Source organism: Trachypithecus francoisi, unplaced genomic scaffold (assembly GCF_009764315.1).
Source record: "Trachypithecus francoisi isolate TF-2019V2 unplaced genomic scaffold, Tfra_2.0 Lachesis_group4, whole genome shotgun sequence".
NCBI classification, from domain to species: domain Eukaryota; kingdom Metazoa; phylum Chordata; class Mammalia; order Primates; family Cercopithecidae; genus Trachypithecus; species Trachypithecus francoisi.
The window spans coordinates 101,110,193-101,133,969 of NW_022681469.1; the positions used below are offsets into that span (position 1 = coordinate 101,110,193).

A 23,777-nucleotide genomic window follows, 5' to 3' on the forward strand; every position below is an offset into this window, starting at 1 on the left:
GTAGCACTCTCTTTTCCTAAAAGAGAGTGAAGAATGAAAAAAGTAAATTTAGTAAATTAGATTTGCATATGCCATTTGCTCATTTAACTGTATTTTAGTCAAGAACTCTTCTTATTACATGGTGAGCATCTTCTAGAAACTAAAATCTAGAATCAAGCCCAAATGAAACTACAAATTTTAGAAGCAGAACTGCTAAACATATATATATAAAGTACGTAAGTATTTTATATGCTCACACCGTGGGTGGCTGAGGCAGGTGGATCACAAGGTCAAGAGATTGAGACCATTCTGGCCAACGTGGTGAAACCCCGTCTCTACTAAAAATACAAAAATTATCTGGGTGTGGTGGTGGGTGCCTGTAGTCCCAGCTACTCAGGAGGCTGAGGCAGAATTGCTTGAGCCTGGGAGGTAAAGGTGGCAGTGAGCCGAGATCACGCCACTGCACTCCAGTCTGGTGACAGAGTGAGACTCAGTCTCAAAAATAATAATACATAAGCGTTGTGTTCACATGTGCACACCTCATGCATTTATTCAGGTACAAGAGCTACATGGCACAAGAAGCCTGCTTCTTCCTGGTGATTCCACTTGGCCACCTTGCTGGCATTGTGCCAAGGACTTGTCTAATAAACAGAATTTTAGTTGAGGGCTCTCTGCTCGCAGAAATGTACATTAAAGGACCAAAAAGAGAAACAGAGATTGCAAGGAAGAACGACTACAAGAAAATTATTCCTCAGATAAGTTTTTAAACAGAGATTGGGTGGATGCAGGGCAGAAAAGGTGAGTGGACATGATCATGCATTGTAGCCCCAAAGACAGCACTGGTTTCTGGTCAGTTCTAATGGAGTGAGAAGCATAATCATAAACACAAGCAATATTCAGGATAATCGAGTTTCAGGTAATCTAAGCAAAAGCTCCATACCAACCAAAGCCAAGCAAAGTGTACCTACAGTCACTGGCAGTGGACGTGAGGTAGGAGGTGGGACTCAAATACAGAGGTGGGGCTTGGATGCTGGATCAAATTGAGGACTAGCTAAGACAGGGCCTGGGTGGAAGCAGCTTTCCATAAGACATGCCTACCAGTGGGCCACGTCAGTTTACCATCATGATGGCAACAACCCAGCGTTACCACCCCTTTCCACGGCAATAACCCAAAGACACAAAAGCTACTATCCATTCCCTAGAAAATTCTGCATGAACCAACCCTTAATCTGCATGTAATTAAAAGTGGGTTTAAATATGACTGCAAAATTGCCCTAAGTTGCTACTCTGACTAGGCAGTAGCCCTGTAGGAGTAGACACGGAGCTGTAACACTGCCCCTTCAATAAAGCTGTTTTCTTCTACCTCCATCTCACCTTGAATTCTTTTTTTTTTTTTTTTAATTGAGACAGTTTTGCTCTTGTTGCCCAGGCTGGAGTGCAATGGTGTGATCTCAGCTCACCGCAACCTCTGCCTCCCAGGTTCAAGCAATTCTCCTGCCACAGCCTCCTGAGTAGCAGGGATTACAGGCATGCACCACCAAGAAGAGGTAATTTTTCTATTTTTAGTAGAGACAGGGTTTCTCCATGTTGGTCAGGCTGGTCTGGAACTCCTGACCTCAGGTGATCTGCCTGTCTCGGCCTCCCAAAGTGCTGGGATTACAGGTGTGAGCCACCACACCTGGCCACCCTTGAATTCTTTCCTGGGCAAAGCCAAAACCTCTCACAGGCTAAGCCCCACTTTGGGGCTCACCTGCCCTGAACTGGACCGACACAAGCTCAGCAACAGGAATCCTGGCAGTGCCGCTTTGTTGGAGCCGGTGAGTGGAGCCCCTTTTGCATTCATTCAACATCTAGCGAGGCTGAGCCGTGATCCTCTCCACCTGACACAGGACACAGAGTTTTCTCATTTAATATAGGACGCCTGCTTCCTAGCTGCATTGCTATGAAGCTTTGTTTAGCAACACTACATATCATTTCCCATTACAAACCAACATGTAGGAGAAAACTATAGTAGCACTTACATTTGGCTGCTAAGAAAACAACTACAGGTCCACCACTAGACTAAGCACCAGGAGGGCAGGGGCTTTGGGGATTGCTTACTACTGTCTCACCAGCACCAAGAACAGCAGCTGGCACATAATAGGCAATTGGTAAACAATGGCAGAAGAAGAGTGGCACCAGCTAGTGTACTCCAAATCAAAGTTAATAAATTTCATAATTTTTTTTAAACCAGAGAGGCATTGTGACTAAATAGCACATTCCAAATAAGAAAAGAGGGAGAGTATTTTAACACCTTGTCCGTGAAAAAGTTTTATTTCCAAACACAAAAGCAGCAAAACTGCGAATGGTAAATGTCTCCTTACAGCCATGTACTATTAATAGTCAAAAAGAATGGGATTTTCAGAAAAAAGAAAGTTGGTTTTCAAAGGGAGAAAATGAAAGCTCCACTCTTTAAACCTGTAGTAGCCCATTTGCAGGTTTCGAAGCGACCTTCTTATTCCAAACACCCATCTGCAGAGCTGGAGAGAAGAATGTGGCCACAAAGGGAAACGAATAGTGTAAACTATAAAGGAAACAGCTGAAATCAGTTTTCTGCACTACCCTTGATTAGCTATTTTCCAGTTCTAAGAGCCCGAAGCAAAAAGAACTACAACAGCTATAAACAATAGATGCTTTGAAATAGGTTCCCTTTACATGTCAGGCAAGAGGAGATGGACCACATGTCAGCAGTCGATATCCCCATATGGAGGGGCAACTGGAAGCTGTAACAGTCTTCAGGGGAGGGGAAGGAGAGACAGAAACGGCTTGGCAGTGATGCTCTGTCCTAGAGGGGCGGATGCATCTCTTCAATACAGAACCTCTGCTCTCAGGGTGTTTGCTAGTTAACCACTGAGCTTGTTTGGATTTAAACCAAAGAGGGATGGGAGGTGGGGGCGGGGACTAGGTCTCTAATCTGAAGAAAGAGAGCACACAGTGCCAAGACAGCCCTGGCCCTGGCTCTGAGGAAGCCTGTGAGGAGGACTGCCGTCACATCTGTGGAAAGAAAGGGAGGAGGTGCTGGGGGGAACACCCCACCAGGAACTTGGCAAATATGTCCCTAGGACCCCACTGTACATGGAAGCAGAAGTGTGGGGTCCTGGGCATCCCCCTAGACACTGAATAGAAGTGATTGAATCATGGAACATGTGAAAAACAAAAGTGGAGAAGACAACAGCCATATTCTTTTCTAGGTGGGCAGAGGGAGAGATCTTTGGGAAAGGGGCTTGGAAGTAGTTATTTCTTCTCTCCCCCCAGCCACCTATCTGCCTTAGAGAGAAAGAAAAGTGAAATGGAAAGCTTTTGTCAGAGATCAGCAAACTCTGACTCCTATTAGATGCACTTTCGCTTTGGGGATTGGTAGTAATTAACAGAGTGCTTGGTGGAGGTGTGGGGTAGGGAGCTAGTTAACTCCTTCTGGCCACTAGGGTTCTTTTAGTAAATTATTATAATGCATAAAGCGGTGCCCTAGTGACCAGAAAGAATCCAGGATTTGGTCTCTAGTAATAATTTGTAGACTGGAAAAATCTGACCAAATAAGAAAGGTCACTTGCTTTTTTTAAAATGCTAAAAATAGCACTGATTAATATGAGTAAATAAAGGGAGAAATTATATGGACACTGGCCAGACTTACAACTTTACATTTTTCCTTTTTTTTTTTTTTTAAGCAAAAGAAAACTTTCACAAGAAGAAGGGAGAATACTAGAGACTAACAAGCTAAGTTTTCAGCATGGAAAAGTCATGAACTAGGAGCAGAAAGTAAAAAATTGCATCCAAAAGCCACAAAAAGAAGAATCCTGGGAAACAAACATATCTGAAAAGATGTTGTCCCCCACAAATGCAAAGTTAAATGCAATTTTGGAAAACAAGCAGAAACCTTTCAGATGTCTGGTTGAAAGTTTTAAAAAATAATCTTTAATTGAAAAATTCTGTTGTGTGTGGATGTGAAAGTATCCTTAAATTATCTTCAGGAATTGGACTATAAGGCTCAGTCAATAATAATTCCAACGCTAGAATAATTTTCCTGTTGAGATAGAAAAAAGTTTGGTCTGAAGAAGGCCAAGAGAAAGCGGGAGCATGTTACCTGTATAAGTCCCGTGCTACGTCATCCTCATTGACTGCATATCCATGAGTATCATCAGTAAAACTGAAGCCTGTGCCCACCTGCAGAAGAAATAGACAAGCAGGTATAAATACAGAGAAACACATGCCTTAGAGACCTGCAGGGAGGTCCCACACTGGAAGGCGACCTTGTTCCAAAGGCCAAGCTCAGACTTCAGATTTTTGCCATCATCCCCCCGTGCCTTTAGCCCTCCTCCCAGGAGGATGCTGAGTGCCACCTATTCTCTCTACCCCCCAAAGCCCAAACAAAACAGCAACACAGAGCTTTGCCCTGGGGTCAGTGGCTAAGCTGCCCTGGTCCTCAGTGGAGACTCTGCCAGATGTTGATTTAAGGAAGAAGAATTCATCTTTTCCATCCCCTGCTACAGTATCAAAAGACCCAAAGTTGTCTCCTCTCTGAAACCTGCAGAGTGCTTTGCTCTGTCCTGCCAAGAAGAAACTCTTAGTCAGCGTGGTGGCTCACTTCTGTAATCCCAGCACTTTGGGAGGTTGAGGCGGGCGGATCATCTGAGGTCAGGAGTTCAAAACCAGCCTGGCCAACATGGTGAAACCCGATTTCTACGAAACATACAAAAATTAGCCAGGCATGATGGCGGGTGCCTGTAATCCCAGCTACTGGGGAGGCTGAGGCATAAGAATCACCTGAGCCTGGGAGGCAGAGATTGCAGTGAGCTGAGATCATGCTACTGCATTCCAGCCTGGTGACTAAGCGAGACTCTGTCTCCAAAAAAAAAAAAAAAAAAAGAAAAAAAAGAAACTCTCTAGGCTGGAGAAAAAGGTAGTTGTACGTTGTCTTCCTCTTCTTCTTCCTCCTCCTCCTCCCCCTTCTTTTCTTTATTTTCAAGAAATATGGCCATTAAGCCATTTCATCTTCAGTAGGTAAGGAGTTTTAACATAATTAAGACTAATTTTAAACTAATATTTTCTTATACCTGGAAGTTCACAGACAACTGAACTGTAAATTAAAAGAAGCAGCTACTTTTTTTTTTTTTTTTTTTTTTTTTTTTTTTTGAGACGGAGTCTTGCTCTGTCACCCAGGCTGGAGTGCAGTGGCCGGATCTCAGCTCACTGCAAGCTCCGCCTCCTGGGTTTACGCCATCCTCCTGCCTCAGCCTCCCGAGTAGCTGGGACTACAGGCGCCCGCCACCTCGCCTGGCTAGTTTTTGTATTTTTTAGTAGAGACGGGGTTTCACCGTGTTCACCAGGATGGTCTCGAACTCCTGACCTCGTGATCCGCCCGTCTCGGCCTCCCAAAGTGCTGGGATTACAGGCTTGAGCCACCGCGCCCGGCCGAAGCAGCTACTATTTTTATGTCAACAATTTGCATAAGGAATGCACTCCCTATCTGGTATAAAGATTTTTGTGTTTTTGTTTTCCAAACACCCAAGGATGTTTAATTCATCTTTTATTTAAATACACAGTTGTGGACAAGGAAAATGGAATGCTGACAAAACAAGGTGGGGGAACGAGCATGCTGACATTTTTTCCCCTTTTATTTGTGTTCTCTTTGGACCATGTGAAAAGTGAGAGAAGTTAAAGATTTTAGTTAAGGACACAAAGATACTCCAAATCTGTAGAAGCTGATGCTAAGTTTCTCCCCTATTTTGCACCTTAATAGAACCAATATCAGAAGACCTCCCCAAGGAGAGTATCACTTCTGTCCAGAGATGAAGCATTCTGCTTGTCTTAATAAGTGAAGGAGGCCAGGAGCATTGGTCTCACCTGTAATCCCAGCACTTTGGGAGGCTGAGGTGGGTGGATCACTTGAGGTCAGGAGTTCAAGACCAGCCTGGCCAACATGGTGAAATCCCATCTCCACTAAAAATACAAAAGTTAGCCAGGCGTGGTGGCACAAGTCTGTAATCCCAGCTACTCAGGAGGCTGAGGCAGAATTGCTTCGACCTGGGAAGTGGAGGTCTCCAGTCTGGGTGACAGAGCAAGATTTCATCTCAAAAAAATAAAAATTAAAAAAAAAAAAAAGTGAAGGAGACCCATTTTGACTTTGTATATCTACAACTCTATGTGAAAGATTAGAAGATTGTGAAAGATTAGAAGTTCTGACACTACATAATAACCCGTTACATAGGGAACCCACACTGTCAGTGAAAAGAAACAAATTCCTCCTCCTGGGTTATCTAATTCAGTGAACAGGACATCTCACAGGATTCAAAATAAGGAAACGGGCCAGGCGCGGTGGCTCAAGCCTGTAATCCCATCACTTTGGGAGGCCAAGGCGGGTGGATCACCTGAGGTCAGGAGTTTAAGACCAGCCTATCTAACACGTGAACACCCCCATCCCCCGCTCCCATCTCTACTAAAAATACGAAAATCAGCCAGGTGTGGTGGCAGGCGCCAGCTACTTGGGAGGCTGAGGCAGGAGAATCGGGTTGAACTGGGGAGGCAGAGGTTGCAGTGAGCCACCAGCCTGGACGACACAGCAAGACTCCATCTCAATAGAAAAAAAAATGAGGACATGAGAGAAGGCAGCAAGGAAAACTGCCAAACTCTGATATGATTATATATGTTAACAGAAAAACTAAATCTCAAAATGGTTTTAATTTCACAGATTAAATTCTATTTTGAAAAGGAAAAACTAAATCTATTTTTTTAAATGTACTTAATAAAAAGGAAAAAGTACAAGACAGGAGAGGCCAGCACTGACAGCTCACAGGGTCATCCCGGACTTACTGGATTGTCAATGTAAAGCATGGAGAGCGCTGTGGTCCATGGGAAGTCTCTGTCACGCACTGTGAACACAGAGAAGAGGGGTGAGATAGAGCGGACAAGCATTCCACCGAGGCCTCATAGCGGTCAGAAGCCCAACACACTCCCCGGTCCTCATGAGCTGTTGGTGTCCCCTCTAAAAGCGCTTCATACTCTTATGGTGGGGAACAGGCACCTGCACCTTTACCCTCTCCACTCCTCTCCTTCACTTTCCCCCAGCCCAGAGCATTTCCACACCTGAGATAAAGCTTGGAAACAATACCCAACAAAAGCTTGGAACATGAAAAAACACCCACCAACCACCTCTGCAATAATATCCATATGTCCAATTAAATCAACCATCCTTAAGGCTCTATCTCTTGAAGAGAACTACTTCAACAAAACTGGCACATAAGCCTTTATACTGAGTCACGAACTGGCTCACACTCCAAATTCTGACCCAGGGAAAGTAAACAAAATTAAAAAAAAAAAAAAAATGAGATGAAGGTAAACTTAGTGACAGCCAGATGTTGCTCTTTCTTTATCCTTCCTCCACCTCAGCCCCCACCTGGAATAGCATCTTCCAAGTTATCAGATCATGAGTGTGACTGAACCACAAAGTGTGTAGTTCATGTGAGTAATTAGGAATATAATTCTACCCATTAGTCCCCTGCAAAGAGCTGTCCCAAATTGTAATAAATACCAACTGTTCTGCAAACTCAGAATGCCTGAGTCAGCAGCAGACTGCAAGAAAGTGGATTAGAACTTTTCATCCACATTTCAAGGGAGACAGCAACCCAGTCGGGACACAGCCCTGAGGCTCCTCCTTCTCGGATGGACATTGCCAGAAAGTTGTGTTTTGGTCATCTGGAACAGTTAAGCTAGTCCTAGTGGTTCCGTGTTTCCTCTAAATTAGTTTTGGAGCAGATATGAGGTTCAGATGAAAGATTCTATAGGAAATATAGTGCAAGGGATACTTACAGGTCATGTTACTTGTGACAACATAAGGCCCATGTTCCACAAAGAGTCCAAACATGGATGAACCTCCTGGCCCACCCTGTAGCCAGAGAACTACTGGGGCATCTTCTGGCTGTATCTAGAGGAAACAATAAAACCAGTGACCACACAGAGCACTCACTAAGGCTACAGAACACACACAAGTAAACTTACCAAATCTCCTCTGTGTTACAGGGCTGTGACTAAATCCCACGAAACCTCCCCAGACCTCAGTAACCATTCACCACTATAAGCAAAGTACTGGTCATCTTTGGTTCTGTGAATGAGACTGTGCCTTGTATGCTGGTGTCTTCTTGTCATGCAGTCAAGTCTTTTCCCACCAAGAGACAGAAAGCCCCTTAAATGTAGACACTTGGCTTGTGCATGTTGCCAGACACCTAGCATACTGCCTAGGGCATGGTTATATTTTTTTAGCTGTTTAAACTAAAAAAGGGACTCTTTAGGACTCTTCCATTTAACATGCATATTCCCAACAGAGGCACAACAAAGAATCCATTCTCAGCGACACTTTCCCTTCTGCATTGAGAGCCCAAATGCCTTTCTGATTTTATTCAGTAAGAATATGTTCATAGCTGGGCACGGTGGCTCACGCCTGTAATCCCAGCACTTTGGGAGGCCGAGGCAGGCGGCCATCAACTGAGGTCAGGAGTTCGAGACCAGCCTGGCCAACATGGTGAAACTCTGTCTCTACTAAAAATACAAAAAAGTAGCCGGGTGTGGTGGCACACACCTGTAATCCCAGCTATTTGGGAGACTGAGACAGGAAAATCACTTGAACCCTGGAGACGGAGGTTGCAGTGAGCCAAGATTGTGCCACTGCACTCCAGCCTGGGTGACAGAGCAAGACTCTGTCTCATTAAAAAAAAAGAATGTGTTCATAGGGACCAGGACAACTTCATTCAACACCATGGAAAATGAGGAGGAGCAGACAGGCCCCAGGGGCCTTTAGCCAATGCAAATAACAATGACAAATCCCTGAACAAGGTATAGATTTATTTAGGAGATGTGGGAGACATGAACTAGAAAGGGGTACTGGCAGGGCTGTGAGGTTGAAAATTAGCTACTGGCCGTAGTGTCAATACCATCACCTTCAATGACAGAGACTTTTTCAACTATTTCATTCAATGTGTATTTATTGAGCACCCAATATGGGCCAGGCACAGTGCCGGGAGCTAGGTACACAGAACAGTGAGTGAAGAAGAAAACGCATATCCTCTTGGAACTTAGAATTGCATGGGCAATATAGGCAGTAAGTAAGAAATAAAGACAAGGCTGGGCATGGTGGCTCATGCCTGTAATTCCAGTATTTTGGGAGGCCGAGGTGGGTGGATCACCTGAGTTTGGGAGTTCAAGACTAGCCTGAAACACGGCAAAACCCCATCTCCACTAAAAATAAAAAAATCAGCTGGGCGTGGTGGCAGTTGCCTGTAATCCCAGCTACTCAGGAGGCTGAGGCAGGAGAATCCCTTGAACAGGGGAGGCGGAGGTTGCAGTGAGCTGAGACACCACCACTGTACTCAAGGCTGGACAACAAGAGTGAAAATCTATCTCAAATAAATAAATAAATAAAAATAAATAAATAAATAAATACAATGATTGGAGAGTGTGAAAAGGAAATACAGGTGATTTAAGAGTCACTGGAGGCTGAAAAGGAGAAGGTGACAAGCGAAGGCTTCAATGAGTTCTGAGTGCTGCCCTGAGCCCTGAAAGCTGAGAAGGATCCAGCCAGGAGCAGAGCCAGGGAGGAGAGCTGTGCACGAGCGAAAGGACAAGGGAAACCCTCTCACCAGAACAGACCTAGAAAGGGAAGAAGGCACAGTCGCCAGGCGAATCCTCCAGAACCACCTGAAAAAAGCTCTACTTGGCTCCCCCGCTTGGCTTCCAGCAGGACCTAACAGTGGGCCCTTGCATGATGGCGTGGCTCGTTGGATGGTTAGTCAGCAAGGATCCCCTGGCTTTAGCCCAGAATAAAATCCCGCCACCTCTGACTTGGCCTGGCTATATAGACAAATTAAGGTGTCGTTGGAAGGTCTGAGTGGATGTGTTCCATTGACCTGGATGGTGGCAGAAGGCTGAGGCAGAAGGCAAGACTGACTCAAGAGAAGGTGACTGGGATGCCACCGCCAAGACCTGCCCAGGGGTCAGCGCAGTATTACATAATGAAGAAGCGTGGAAGCTCTTGCCCCAAACGGTTTGGATTCCAATCTAGGCTTTACTACCCACCAATGTGTAACTTTGGGCAAGTTGCCTAAGCTCTCTGGATCTCAGTTTCCCCACCCATAACAACGGGATCAATAGTCCAGGCACAATGGCTCATGCCTGTAATCCCAGCACTTTGGGAGGCCGAGGCGGGCCGATTGCCAGAGCTCAAGAGTTCCAGACCAGCCTGACCAACGTGGAGAAGAACCCTGTCTCTACTAAAAATATTAAAAAATTAGCTGGGCCTGGTGGCACGCATCTGTAATCCCAGCTACGTGGTAGGCTGAGGCAGAATAATCGCTTGGACCCACGAGGCAGACATTGCGGTAAGCCGAGATTGCACCATTGCACTCCAGCCTGGGCAACAAGAGCGAAACTCCATCTCAAAAAAAAAAAAAAGATCAATAATAGTAGCTACACTGTATGCTTGCTGGGAGAATTAAATGAATTCCTTTTCATAAATCTCAGCTTTATAGTATACGTTCTCCAAATATTATCTATTGCTGTAATAGATAAACACAAGGAATCTGTAGATGGCTTGAACACAATCTATCTGTAAATGACAGAATAATAAAGTGGGCCGTGTGGTGGTTTTTTCTCGCTCCTATAGCCCACAACTTCCCTGATCAGTTTCACTAGTTACTCACCCTGTCTCAAGTGTTCAAATGTCTATGAACAAATCAACAGAATGAGGGTTTTGTCTTATAAGTCAAAACAGAGGCTGGGCACGGTAGCTCACGCCTATAATCCCAGCACTTTGGGAGGCCGAGGAGGGCGGATCACCTGAGGTCAGGAGTTCAAGACCAGCCTGGCAAGTATGGTGAAACCACATCTCTACTAAAAATATAAAAATTAGCCAGGCATGGTAGCAGGTGCCTGTAATCCTAGCTACTCAAGAGGCTGAGGCAGGAGAATCACTTGAACCCGGGAGGCAGAGGTTGCAATGAGCCGAGATCATGCCACTACACTTCAGCCTGGGCAACAGAACAAGACTCTGTCTCAAATTATAATGATAATAAGTCAAAGCAGAAAAAATGAAAATCAATGACAGCCTTTTAAAGCTGCTGCTTGGAAGCAGAGTGATCCCTGGAACTGGAAGCCAAAAAGGCTGTGGTTCCAGTTGGCCACATAACAGCTGTGCCATCCTGGCCCTCAGTTTCCTCATCTGTCAAATGACCATAATGCCTGCCCCACAGGATTGCTTGAAGGCTCTGAGGAGCAAACGTACATGAAATGATGTTGTAAACTCTAATGTGCTGAATAAAAATAACCGGCTCTGCTCCAACCTGCCTATGAAACTAACTGTGTGTTTTTGTTTAAATAAGTGATTTTTATCTCCTCTCAGATCCACTCACCAGTATCACCTTCCTCTTGTATTCACTCAGCAGTAGGAGCAAATTACACACGAGAGGTGGAAAAACAATGGGATCTGGGTGGAAGGTAGTCCCTGCTCTTCCCAGCCTCCCAGGGAATATGAGATGCTGTGAGTCCAACTGATTCCAGCGGATATCCAGCCCCACTTCCTTCCTAAACTACATGTGAACTCCTAGAAGCTGCAATGTGCTCATTAAAATATTTTGGAGAGCTTTTCTCTTTTGGAGAGTAGTATTTTTATACTACTGCCTAGGTCCAAATCCCAGAGATTCCAATTCCGTTGGTCTGTGGGGAGGAGGCCTCATCGGTAGTTCTCAAAAGCTCCCAGGTGGTTCGAATGTGTAGGAGGGCTGAGGGTCTGAAGGAGGATGGAGAGTTTGCCCTCTAAATATCTCAGGCCTCTGGTCTCCAGCCTGTTCTCCCCTATCCTCCACCCTATCCTCCCTTGGCCTTCCATGTCCCTTCCTGTGACCTGGCACAATGAACCGGACCTCTAGACTCTCAGAAAAATAGCCTGACCCTGAGAGGCCACACTACAAAGTCAAGTCAAACACCTCAGTGCCAAACATCTTTATTATGCAACTTTGAAGCACAGGACACTGCATTCTTGGAATGCTTAAATAACAAGATCTGTGTACACACCTCCAGCCTCAGTTGACCTTGATCCTGATTTACTTTCCTGGAGGAGGTGAATGAGGCTCAACAACCCTGGAAGAAGCCTGTTTTTAAAGAAAAGCCCACACATACATCTTTCTACTTTGATGGGCCAACCAACCTGTGAACTAATGTCACCCTTATCTGTGATAAAATGTGAAAGTCAGATCTGGAAAATAAAGGTGTATGTGTTCAATGCCAAAAGCCCAAGAGTCAGTTGTGTCACAGCATGCAGACTTTTGTAATATAACATGGCATCAAATGTCATGATATGCAGTATAATATTAATTATGTCCATAACAATGGCATGAGGTTATTCTGTGACAATCCTTAGGGTGATATATTCAGCTCTCAATTGTGAGAATGCAGCCCTTCCCCTACTCTCAACTTTGGAAAGAATAAAAGACTTCCTGAACAAAACCATATTGCAATACTTAAGACTGAATGAAGAAATGACCACTTTAATTCGTCTACAGCATTACAAAATTCAGGAATTTAAAAACATTTATTATATTGAAGTTATAATTCAAAAGTGTATGAAGCAACACAATTAATGCATTTATTTTTCCAAAAGTTTTAAAATTTGGCCAGGCGCGATGAATCACGCCTATAACCCCAGCACTTTGGGAGGCCGAGGTGGGTGGATCATGAGGTCAGGAGATGGAAACCATCCTGGTGAACACAGTGAAACCCCGTCTCTACTAAAAATACAAAAAATTAGCCAGGCGTGGTGGCAAGCGTCTGTAGTCCCAGCTACTTGGGAGACCGAGGCAGGAGAATGGCGTGAACCAGGGAGACAGAGCTTGCAACGAGCCGAGATTACACCACTGCACTCCAGCCCGGGCGACAGAGCGAGACTCTGTCTCAAAAAAAAGAAAGAAAAAAAAAAAGCTTTAAAATTTTTCTTAAAACTTTTTCTATTATAAAAACAGTACTTACTCTAACTAAAAGTTTTTGTTTTTTTTTTTCATTGAAGGTAGTTTTAAAAGCCCCTCTTCCCCAACAAATTCTACTTCCTAGAGATGATCATGGAGATGCTTACGTTTACCCTTCCAGATTTTTCTCTATGGTCCCCCTCCACACAAACACATATATACATATCCTGTAGCTATTATATATGCAATATACATACACATGTTTTTTTCCAAAATAGGATCAGCCTATACTCTAATATGCTGTATTCACTTAACAATATGTTGTGAAGATCTCTTTATATCAGTACATACCATTATTCTGCTGAACAGTATGCACTCTATGAATTTACCACAAGGTATTAATTCATTTAACATGTAACGCCAACTACTCACAGGGATTGTCTAAGGCCGTGGATGTAGACCAGCTCCCACCCATGAGCAGGCAGAATACTTTACAGTTACGAGCGTGGATTCTGGAGCCAGCACGCCAAGGTTTGAATTCCAGCTATGCTATTTTAGAATTCTGTGACCTTGGGCAAGTTACTTAACTCCTCTGTGTTTCAGCATCCTCTGATTGAAAATACTGATACTATTAATGTCTATCTGCTAAGGTTTTCATGCAGTTTTAGAGTCGATATATGCACAGCACTGAGAACAGTGCCTGGCACATCTACTTAAGTGTCAGCTCTGATGATTTTTCTGCTGGTGTGGGAAGGCAATAAACAAGTAACTAAATAAATGAGTGATATGAAAAAGGAATGGAAAGACACTAGATTAAGCACTTAAAGAAGGCCTCTGGTGGTGGGGTAACATTTGAGCTGAGATCTAAAATATGAGTAATCCCCTCATACTACATATTAAAGAAGAAAATAAAACCTCTACTAATGACTTACAGGTCAGAGTCCTGCAGCAAGAACTGATGATTTAAAGGGAAGGGACAAAAAAGTTATAAATACTAAAGAAAAAACAAAGGAATCCTAAATACTTAAGTGAGAAGTCTCCCTAGCAACAGAAGAGGGTTGGCCCGTGGGTCCCACAAACCTGGGCCCTTTATTGGAGAACAAAAAGCAACTATGGCTTTGCCTCAGAAGCCCTTTCGATTCTTCTGGCGACCCCTGGTGACCAATCCATGAACTTGGACACTCTTTCTTCAGAGTTTCTTCCAGAAGGAATGGCCCAGAAGGAGAGACGTTATCTATTCTGCCAGAATCTCTACAAAAGGGAATTTCACAATTTCTCACATTAGCAAATTCCATTTCTTATTCACAATGATGGTGAAAAATCTACTCCATGTCTTAATGGAATGTCATTCAAAGAAAGTGAAACTCATTGAAACAAAACTAGCACTAAATCCTGTCTGCCCTATTGTTCCCCAGGTTGATATACCCTCCCTGGATAGCATCACCTTTGCCCTGAGTCTTTCTTTCCACCCTCATCCTCCACCAGCCCTTATCCCCCAGGCCCTCCTTTGCATGAGAGAGAGAGAGAGAGAGAGAGAGAGAGAGAGAGAGGACAGAGATAACCTTCTGCTCAGACCATATGCATATCACTGAAACAGTAAAGTTAATATACTGACTAGGAGGGTGCTAAAAACTTGCCAATTTCAGTACTTTTAAGAACATAATTTTTTTTTTTTTTTGAGATAGAGTCTTGCTCTGTCGCCCACGCTGGAGTGCAATAGCGTGATCTCGGCTCATTGCAACCTCCACCTCCCAGGTTCAAGTGATTATCCTGCCTCAGCCTCCTGAGTAGCTGGGATTAGAGGTGTGCACCACCATGCCCAGCTAATTTTTTTGTATTTTTAGTACAGATAGGGTTTCACCATGTTGGTCAGGCTGGTCTCGAACTCCTGACCTTGTGATCCACCTGCCTCGGCCTCCCAAAGTGCTGGGATTACAGGGTGGGATTACAAACCCAGCCTCATGATTCCATTTTATAAGAGGACTTTATTGGAGTGACCCTAGGAAATTTAAGGTATCTCAGCAAGTGTTAGGGTAACATTTTAGACCAGAAAGTCACTTAAAGTAGACAGGCATCTGCCAATCTTCAGGACTGGTTACATATCCCTAGCCACCCCTTTCCTCCTATCTCCAATAAGGAATGCCATGCTTGGTTAGAGAAAACAGCAACTAAACCACTAACAGATCCAAATCAATGGCACTGCTTAAGATGAGAAGTGCAATTAGTAAATTAATTAAGGCCCTCTTCACACGTCTATATGCAGAGGCTGATCATTTGCTTGGTTTAAGTAATGTGTTCTACCTTAATTGAAGTCATTAGTACCCCAAGTAAATGTCTTTAAATTCCCACAAGTATGTTTAAATGGACTCCCATTTTGCCATACAGATCCCAGTTCAGCTAATACTTCAGCTGCTACACTAATGGTGTTAATCAAGGCAGAGCTTTTTATTTAAAGCAATTAATTTTGTGACTAGAATCGTTAAAGAGGTACATAACATTTTAACTCTTCACATACGCACTCAACACATACACACAAGTTGCTAAAGACATTCGTGTTTTTCAAAGAAATTTTATTTCAAGTGGTTGGTGTTGACCACTCACTAAATCTTCCTTTACCATGATTGCTGCCATGGCACTATCATACAGAAAATTAATTTTTTCAAAATCTTTTTTGTTTTTTGTTTTTGAGATGGAGTCTCGCTCTTGTTACCCAGGCTGGAGTGCAATGGCACGACTTGGCTCACTGCAACCTCCACCTTCCCAGCGCAAGCGATTCTCCTGCCTTAGCCTCTGGAGTAGCTGGGATTACAGGCGCCTACCACTACCCCTGGCTAATTTTTTATTTGTATTAGAGACGGGATTTCACCATGTTGGCCAGGCTGATCTCGAACTTCTGACCTCAAGTGATCCACCTGCTTTGGCCTCCCAGCGTACTGGGATTATAGGCGTGAGCCACTGCACCCAGCCTCAAAATCCTTTTTTGTTTTGAGGCCTCCTTGCGTCATTCCCAAGTTCCCCTGACTCTCATCAAGCTTTGGCTTGTCTCATTGATTTGAACCAGCTTACACCCCATTAGAATCCTAACTTTCTTCTTCCTAATCTTTCTACCTGGCTCATTCCTTCATGAGATAGTTATGGCTGTTCTGCTTGTGCCTCCTACCAGAAACTTATACTATATAAGGAATAGGGAGGGGGGAGGATGTGGGGAGGTGTGGAGAAGACACCTTACTTTCCCTTCCTGATGCAAAACTTAGCTACTTTCTGTCTATGTTATTTCACTTCCACAAAGGAAATCAGGCATGCAAAAGTTTCTGCAGAGTGTTCAAATGTACCTATGGGTGGTGATCTATAACATCACCTTTAGCTACTGTCTTTTTATTTTGTCTCTGATACCCTCTATTCTTCTTTTTTTTTTTTTTTTTTTTTTTTTTTGAGGCGGAGTCTCGCTCTGTCGCCCGGACTGGAGTGCAGTGGCCGGATCTCAGCTCACTGCAAGCTCCGCCTCCCGGGTTTACGCCATTCTCCTGGCTCAGCCTCCCGAGTAGCTGGGACTACAGGCGCCCGCCACCTCGCCCGGCTAGTTTTTGTATTTTTAGTAGAGACAGGGTTTCACCATGTTAGCCAGGATGGTCTCGATCTCCTGACCTCGTGATCCACCCATCTCGGCCTCCCAAAGTGCTGGGATTACAGGCTTGAGCCACCGCGCCCGGCCGATACCCTCTATTCTTCTATATCTCTGATGCCATTACGTATGTAGCAAAGAGAAGATAAACAGAATCAATTTGAAGAAGACAATTATCTGTGATCTCCAAATCTCTGTTGCATTGCTGGTGGATTTGTATCCACCTGTGTTAGATACATTTTGAGACATATTTTAATAAATCTGTCCAGTCCATGTCCCCTTCTCTAAGAATGGTCCTCTTCTCTAAGAACTGAGTCTCCATTCATCCATGGCTAGCCTGCTAGCCATGTTTATATTATGGCTAATACCCAGCACTTTCAGTCTTAGCTGATTGGACCAAGGAAGAAGATGTAAGCCAGACTGTGGCAGCCATGGGTGCTAGTTAATCTCTGTTGGCTACATGATGCAAGGAAAGGTAAACTTGGAAATGAAAGGTTGGTCATACTTGGTCGAGTGCTTGGAGAAGCAAAGCATGTTGATCTGCCAAGGGAGAAGAATGAAGCACAGATAAGGGAATCCTGTGGTCTCAGACAGAATAGGACTAAGACAGAAAGACTGGCTGCCCTGCCTCCTGAGACTTTTCTATTACTCGTTTCTTATGCCAGACCACATGTCCAGCCCTTGGTGTCTCAGGGCTGGAGAAAGATTTAGAATGGTACCTGCATTAGTTAAGGCCCAATCAGAAGTCAGAAACCACAGAGTCATTTTAATTTTTTATTTAATTTTTCTTTTTTTTGTCTGGAAATATTCACCTTTAATTCTGTTACAAGTTCCAGTGTTTACTCTGGCCCCAGCCAGCCATGGGTATCAGAGACACCCCTGGGCAAAAGTGAAGATGAAACACCAGAGAGGCGTGCTGTCCCACAGCCACATCCTCAGTGCTGGCCAAAGACCGGCATGCTGGGTAGGCTTCCTATGTCCACTAAGGAACAGGGAAATGTTAATATCTAGAAGTATTCGTTATAACAGGGGACTAAACATATATATATAAAGAGAACTCCAAACAATGCCCTGGGCTAGGGGGAGTGCTCGCAGATGGACCTTATGGTGGGGAGTGGACTCTTCCCAAGGCTGCTGTCCAGGCCTCGTTGGAGAAGGTATGGTTGCAGCCCTCTGAGTATCTGAGAAGTTCACTGGGTTCCCTGGTCCAAAGCTGGCCAACCATCCTTGGGTAATAGGAACAGGTAGGCTGTGACTGGCAGGTGGACACAGAGACTCAGGAGGCTAGGAGCCTGCTCGCCTAAAGGGTGGCGCACAGCCTGGAGTGCACCGTGTCTACATTGGGAGGGCCGAGGGAACAACCCTCCGGGGCGCAAATGCCTGAGCTAGTGAGAGGGCTGCAGAGAGAGCAGGGCTATCGGGGTCTGCTCACCGGCAAGGCCTAGGGTGTATGGTGTTCACACTGGAAAGGCCACAGCCAGGTGATCACCTAGACAGAGTCAGCGATATCATCTTGCTAAGAGTCTTGGTGGTCTGGGTGCATAGCTAAGACAGAGTGCCACTGGATGTCCCCACCCCCCACCTCAACACACTGCTAACAGACTAAACAGTGGGCCAAGAAAAAGCGAAAGGCAGGACACAGAAACAGAAAGAGAAGCCAAATTCCTCCTGCAGTGTCTCTCCAGCACCCTCTACTGACAAAGCTTAATATTGTGCTTGCTGCATAGGAGAAATGCTGAGAGCTCTATTATGGCAGAAGAGGGAAGAGGGTAGAATTGGAGCTGAAAGGCAAAAAAAAAAAAAAAAAAAAACACCAAAAATTGAAAGTAGCTGGCATAGTAATCCCCACTCCTTATGTCCTCATCCTTCCCCCAGGTTAGGGAGTATATGCTAGTTGTCACAAGGTATCACAGCCACAGCCTAAAAGTACAAGACAAGAAGCTATATTAGTTATCTAATGCGACACAACATCTCTCCAAAACTTAATGGCTTAAGACAACAATAATAATTTTTTATCTCTCAGGATTCCCGTGGGTCAGAAATTTGAGGGTGTCTGGCTGGGCAGTTCTGGCTCAGGGTCTCTCACGAAACTGTGGTCAAGGAATCAGCCACAGCTGCAGTCATCAGAAGGCTTGACTGGTACTAGATGAACCTCTTCCAAGGTTGGTACCCACTGGAGGGTGGAGGCCTCACTTCCTCTCCACAGAGGCTCAGCCATGGGGCTGCTTGAGTGTCCTCCCAATACGGCATCCTCTCCTCAGAATGAGGGACTCAAGAGACCAAGGCACAAGTAACATTGCCCTTTATAATGTAGCCATGGAAGTCAAACACCATCATTTCTGCTAGCATGTTGGTCACAAAGCCAGCCTTGATTCAGTAGTGGAGGGGACTGCCCAAGGGCACACATGCCAAGAGGTGAAGAGCACTGGGGACTAGCCTGAAGGCTGGCTACCACACAGGCCACACGTTCAAAGGCTCCTTCATTCAATCCACATCCTGATTTGGAGTTTTTGGATGTTTTTATACTTAACTATAGAACGACAGAATGTAATGCTGGGATGGAGCCTTAGCAATCCAATAGGTTTAACATCTTCATTTCTATATGAGAGGACTGAGGCCCAGAGAATACAAATGCCATCTCCCAAGTTATACAGCCGGGAATCGCAGACTTGGAATTAGAATCCCTGTATCCAAACCTCTAGTTCTCTCTCCCCAAATTCCAGCCCATTGACTCACTGCACTGGGGCCGCTGTGGAGCACATTGCAAACACTGATCCCTGGGCCCTCTCCAGATCTGCAGAATCAGAATCTATGCTGGGTGCAGCTAGACAATGAGCTGGGAGATCTATCACATTTCCAAAGCTCCCCAGGTATTTCTGATGAGCAGTAGCACATTTGGGAATTCCTGTCGTCTTCCACATTAACTGTGTTACTGGAGAAGTTCAGATGTGCAGCATGGTACATAGCACCATGCTGAAGTATGGTGGGGCCTGATTCCACACCTTAACCCCGAGGATAGGCTGTTCTGTTGGCTTCCAGGCACCTTTGGGACATGCTCTTCTACTGCCAGAGAGAACACCTTTTGTTTTGGACCAGGAGCATTAGAGTGGTTCATTTTCCCTCCAATTGACTGCTGATTCAAGGGTATTGTGCTATCTGATCATCCTAGTATCTGATTCAGCAGGGCCCAGCCTGTAGGATCCTGAGAGGGAGTCCTTCTCGCAGGTTGCCCGGGCACCTCATGGACCTCACCAAGGTGATCCTGATCTTTCACAGACACTAGATTCTCAAATCCAGGAATCTGGGCCTTTCCTCTTGGCCTGAGGATCAAGGTGGGGTCCTCTGTAAAGGGGCCTAGGCCTGACTCTAAATGCCCCAGGTTTTGGCTCCATGACATTTGAGGTAACTGCTCTGCAGGTTTTGGCTAAATGTGTCCAATGAATTATCTATGTTCCTATATCGATAAGATAAAGTCCAATACTAGCAATTTTTTTTTCCAATGAGAAGGATGCTGACTTTAAAGAGTAATAATCTCTATGTCTTTTTTATCTTCTTCAGTGCAAAAAATCCCAGTTTCACTTAGTAATTTCCTGACCTGGTAGCAATTAATCCACCTTGCTGGCTGGGGTTCAGGTTCTTCTAATTTAGAATTTCCCTCTATTTGCTGTCATCTTTAACCTCTCAAATTGTGACTGGTTTAGTTCTTGACATTATTTGCATTCATAATTTAAAAAGTAAAAATAACCATAATAATCATAATCATAATGAAATAACGATAATAGCAACTATAGTTACCATGTTTTAGGTGCCACTCTAATGCTTCCCCTATTATCTCTTCTGCCTCAAAACCATTGCCAAGTAGGTATTCTGATCCCCATTTTAAAATGAGGAAACCAGTGCTCAGAGACACTAAGAAATGTCCCCAAGGTCACCTTTAGCATAAGTAGTGAAGCCAATATTTCTATCCAAGCCTGACTTACTGAAGAGACTGTACTTTCAGCCACTACACTCAAGTGCCTTCCACAGCTCGTTTTATCTGGATCTAACACATGACGGCCAAGATCAAGGATTTCCACATCAGAGGCCTAATTTTATATTCCAGTTCTGCCAATTTCTAGTTGAGTAACTTCGGGCTGATTATTTAATCTCTTCATCTATAAAATGAGGATAACAATTCCTTCCTCATGGGGTTCAGGTAAGGATTAGATAAGAAAATGCACAGTGCCTAGCACATAGTCAGTGTTCAATTACCAGCAGCTATAACTGCTACATTTCTGCGAGTTTCCTTATACTTTTTATACCATACAAAATGCCTACTCCTTTCTCTTGCAGGTTGTATTCCCACTGCACACCAAGGTAAAGTTCTGGAATTTATTCTGTTCTGATTTGTATACAGTAACAGGGCAGTCTCAGAGCAAAACAGGAAAACAAAACTAATTTGAGAAACAGCATCCCCCAGAAAATACTAGGAGGATATGACAAGTGTGGCTTCCTTCCTGGATCTCTTATTTTCTCTACCTTCAGTTTTTTAAAGGGGTCATTTCTCTCCTGGTGACAGTATCAGTTGCTTCCCTATGATAGACAATGAATTAATATCTCTGCCAAATGCAAAGAAGTCCCCGCGTCTCAGTGACCACTGCTTCTTCTTGTCACACCTGCTTTATCTCCTTCACCCAAACTGGTGTGACTCCATAATTTATAGCCAGAAGCCTCAGCTATCTGGCTCTGCATGAGGGCTTCCTGGTAAGAGGTCTTGGAACATCTATCTTGGCTGCCACATGGTGGTACCCATCTGTGGGTATCGTTTTTTCATCTCTGCCCTTCTTCTCCTGAAGCTTCATCTATCGCTTTCACTACAACACCATGTACTTAAAGGCATTCTTTCCCGTTGTGTCTCCTGGGATCATCTTAGGTTGTGTTTGTGGCTACAGTACTGGACTCAAAAGAACATAACCTGGTCATGGGATGCACAGCTAGGTTTTCATTTAATTAAGGGGAAAAAGCGAAAACCAGCAGTCCAGTCATTGTTTAATGAAGGGGGTTTTGCCAGATGAAGACCTCAATCTGGCAACCAGTAGAGCATGCAAACTAAACTCCTTTCCCTGAACAGGTTTATGGTGACAAAGCACCATCTACATTCCAGACACAGCTGATCACCTGACCAGAGGCAACCTGAGAAAGAAAAAAACTGGGTTTTTGCTTTGTTTCCATCTGATCTCTTCTCTCACCCTTAGTTCCTGTTTTTACAAATCTGGATCATTACCAAAGAAGACAACACTCAGAGGGTAACGAGGAACTGACTGGTGTCATAAACAAGTAACAAAGCAGAAGGGAAAGTAAGGAATTGGGGTTTTCCAGCTAGAGTGGGGGAGGAGGACGAGAGTGGGGAAGCAGTGCTAACAGGTCTTAGACAATCCGCAAGCTGGATTAGGGAAGCTGACCTCCACAGGCTGCACTGGTCTCTTCACTCCCCTCATTTCAACCCTCAACATGGGCAACACATCACCTCTGTCTGGGTTTGGCTGCTCTAGGCATTTCTTTCTGGTAAAAGGTGTGTTGGTCACTTCACAGAGCATGGTTCACTTGGTAATTCTGCAACCTGCTGGCCTCTGCCAATTTACAAGTCAGAATCTCTGGGGGAAGTCAGAGAATTCTTGTATGCGTTAACATGTGAGAATCCCTGAGATAAAACATATTGAGACTCAATAATCTAGGCAAATTTTCAAGTATCCATTTTGCACAGAATAACAACTCCCTAATGATGTTTGTGTCTTAATTCCTAGAATATGTTAGGTTACAGGGCAAAAGAGAATTAAAGTTGCTAATCAACTGGCCTTAAAATGGGGAGACTATCCTGGATTATCCAGGTGGCCCAAATGTCATCATAAGAGTCCTTTTAGAAGACAGAGGTAGAAGACAAGAGTCAGAGAAGGAAACATGACCATGGAGATTATGTGATGTGAGAAGGATTCAGGCTGCCTTTGTAGGCTTTGAAGCTGGAGAAAGGGACCATGAGCCAAGGAACGTAAACAGCCTCTAGACACTGCAAGAGGCAAGAAAAGAGATTCTCCCTTAGAGCCTCCAGAAGTACCACAACCCTACTGGTCCTTGATTTCAGCCCAGGGAGACCCATGTCAGACTTCTGACCTGCAGAATTGTGAAATAAAATGTACGTTGTTTTAAGATACTAAGTTTGTGGCAATTTGTTATAGCAGCAAGAGAAAACTAATATAAACAGGTTACTGCAGATAAATGACTGCATTCAATGGCATCAATAGATATGATATAAAAAATACACACACACAGAATGTTTCTGAAAGGCATAAAGTTTAAGAGACTGAAGGCCCATTATCCACCCTCCTCCATCCCGCTCTGTGCCCTGTTAGGCAGACCTCTATGGGCTAAACTACCCAACTCCACCCGGCTCCCAGTTGGGCTCTACCCATGGGAGGCACCAGCAAGAGACTGGAGGGTGCTCAGGCTCCAGTGCTGACCTTGCACTTGTATGACCCTCAGGGTGAGTGTCTCCTTACATTGTACGCTCTAGGCATCTTGCTTGCCTCACTTGCTTGCAGGAACAATGACGAAGAAATAAGAAGTCCTCTCTAGGGTCCAAGAAAGCCTTCTAGAGAAGACGACAGGCTGACGGCTACTGTGAGCCCAACCACAAAGGATGTGGAATTCTTCACCACTTCTGACATGCCCCAACCTGACTACAGGCTGCTTTGGGGTGAACTATGTCAAGAGGCCATGTAGTTGAGAAAGCAGGAAAGAAAAGTCAAGAAAATATAACTCAATAGTAACCAAGAGAAACAATGTAACTTGAAAACAACCCTGGATTAAGCAATTTACTCAGTTACTATAGATGCAACCCAGCTATATGCAAATCAATGCAAATATAAACAACATCCTCCATAGGGATAGCTTTTTCTTTGCTCTAGCCTCTAAAACAAATCCAATTTGGAGGATGAAAATAGAAAATTACTCTGCAGTGGAATAAGATTTGTTTATGCATCTCAGCACTTCTACCAATACCCGCAACAGCACCCCTAAGCTAAAAGTGTCTTGTTCATACAGAAGAAAGGCATGATTTGAAGGTGAACTTCATAGGATTGGTGAAGTAGAAAAGCATACCCACCTCTGTCTATAGAGATTTGGAAAAGTGATGGCCTTTCCTGCCAGAAGCTTTCCTACAT

The 23,777-nt window shown here is 44.3% G+C and overlaps 1 protein-coding gene across 3 annotated transcripts in view; it reads right to left on the reverse strand.

The window, feature by feature from the left end:
• Nucleotides 1-23,777, reverse strand: part of CPVL (carboxypeptidase vitellogenic like) — a 167,793-nt gene that overhangs the window by 108,463 nt on the left and 35,553 nt on the right. For all 3 annotated transcript variants that reach the window (XM_033193757.1, XM_033193759.1, XM_033193758.1), the window contains exons 4-6: nt 7,822-7,936; nt 6,826-6,884; nt 4,100-4,179 (exon numbers count right to left, since the gene is read on the reverse strand). In XM_033193757.1, the coding sequence (XP_033049648.1) occupies nt 4,100-4,179; nt 6,826-6,884; nt 7,822-7,936 (254 nt within the window). The remainder of the gene's footprint in view (nt 1-4,099; nt 4,180-6,825; nt 6,885-7,821; nt 7,937-23,777) is intronic.